The sequence below is a fragment of the Suricata suricatta genome, unplaced genomic scaffold (genome assembly GCF_006229205.1).
Source record: "Suricata suricatta isolate VVHF042 unplaced genomic scaffold, meerkat_22Aug2017_6uvM2_HiC HiC_scaffold_5156, whole genome shotgun sequence".
NCBI lineage: Eukaryota > Metazoa > Chordata > Mammalia > Carnivora > Herpestidae > Suricata > Suricata suricatta.
In genome coordinates this window covers 1-1,350 of record NW_021899945.1, presented here as the reverse complement: position 1 = coordinate 1,350, position 1,350 = coordinate 1, and the positions used below count along the sequence as shown (strand labels likewise).

Sequence of the window (1,350 nt, the reverse complement as noted above, 5' to 3'; positions counted from 1 at the left end):
GGTATTGAAGTGGCAGAGGGAGGAGGAGGATTGTTAAAGTAAAATAAATTTATAATCTTCCATGGGAGGTGTCGACATATTTTTTAAAGTTGAACTTCATAAACACAGATTTAAGATGAGCTTGAAATTATAAAGGAGAAGTAAAGACTGTCTAAATATTACAGAGGGCAATAAAATGGATAAATCTTTAACAAAGTAGATCAGTAGGACTAAAAATAAGAAGGGTAATGGGATAAAGTACATTACTGATTAATTCAGGAGACACAGTATCGAATCGTGAGCTCAATGAGGGAGGTGGTGCTATGATGTGAAGGAGCAGAAGAAAAAATAGACCTTTATAAGCCACAGAGATAAACTAGATATAATTTTATATATTTTACTTTTTGTTATTGGGAGAGCCAGGGAGAGGAAGGTACAGGGCTCCCTTCAAGTTAGTGGTCAAGAATTCTTCTTTAAAAATTTTTTTTTAATGTTTGTCTATTTTTGAGAGAAACAGAATGTAAGTTGTGGAGGGGCAGAGAGAGAGGAGGAACACAGAATTAGTGCTGTGAGCCCAGAGCCTGATGTGGGCTGAACTCATGAACCCTGAGATCAAGACCTGAACCGAAGTTGGAGATTTCACCACTGAGCCACCAGGTGCCGCAGAATTCTTCTGAAGTTCAAGCAGGTGGCAAAACAAATTCTCTCCTACACTCTGTGTCCTTGTTCACTACCTACAATAGTGTAGGTATTTCCCTACTGTTCGTCTCACAGCTGCCTTCACCTCTTTGTTCTTTAGACTGTAAATGAGGGGATTCACTAAGGGTGTGACTGCACTGTACTGCAAGGAGGAGAGCAAATCCAGGGAGGAACCCGAGGTAGGCATAAGATAGGTAATCAAACCTGAGCCAAAGAACAGGATCACTGCTATGAGGTGGGAGGAGCAGGTGGAGAAGGCCCTGCTTCTGCCTGAGGTGGAGCTGATGCTCAGGATGGTGGAGACAATACGGATATAGGAGAAGAAGATTGGGAGGAAGGTTCCCAGCCCATGCAGTAAGGTGGAGCAGATCAAGATGTCAATATTGATGGAAATATCAGAGCAAGACAGAGGGAAGAGGGAGGGCAGCTCACAGGTGTAGTGGTGTATGGTTTGGGCCTCACAGAAGTCCAGGTTAATAGCCAAGAGCACAATGACAAATGCATTGAGAAAGGCCAGGCCCCATGCGATCAACACCAGCCTCACACAGAGCTGGCTGCTCATCACCTGGCCATAGAGCAGAGGGTGGCAGATGGCGGCATAGCGGTCATAGGCCATCACCGAGAGCAGAAAGGCTTCAGTCCCTGCAGTGACAAACACAAAGAACACCTGAG

General features: G+C 44.4%; 1 protein-coding gene across 1 annotated transcript; it reads right to left on the bottom strand.

Moving 5' to 3' along the window:
- Positions 1–709: 709 nt before the first annotated feature.
- On the bottom strand, positions 710–1,345 carry LOC115285194 (olfactory receptor 8S1-like; the record flags this gene model as incomplete). Its single annotated transcript, XM_029931537.1, has 1 exon — positions 710–1,345. A coding segment is annotated over one exon (636 nt), but the record flags the coding sequence as incomplete, so codon positions are not given.
- Between the last annotated feature and the right edge of the window lie 5 nt (positions 1,346–1,350).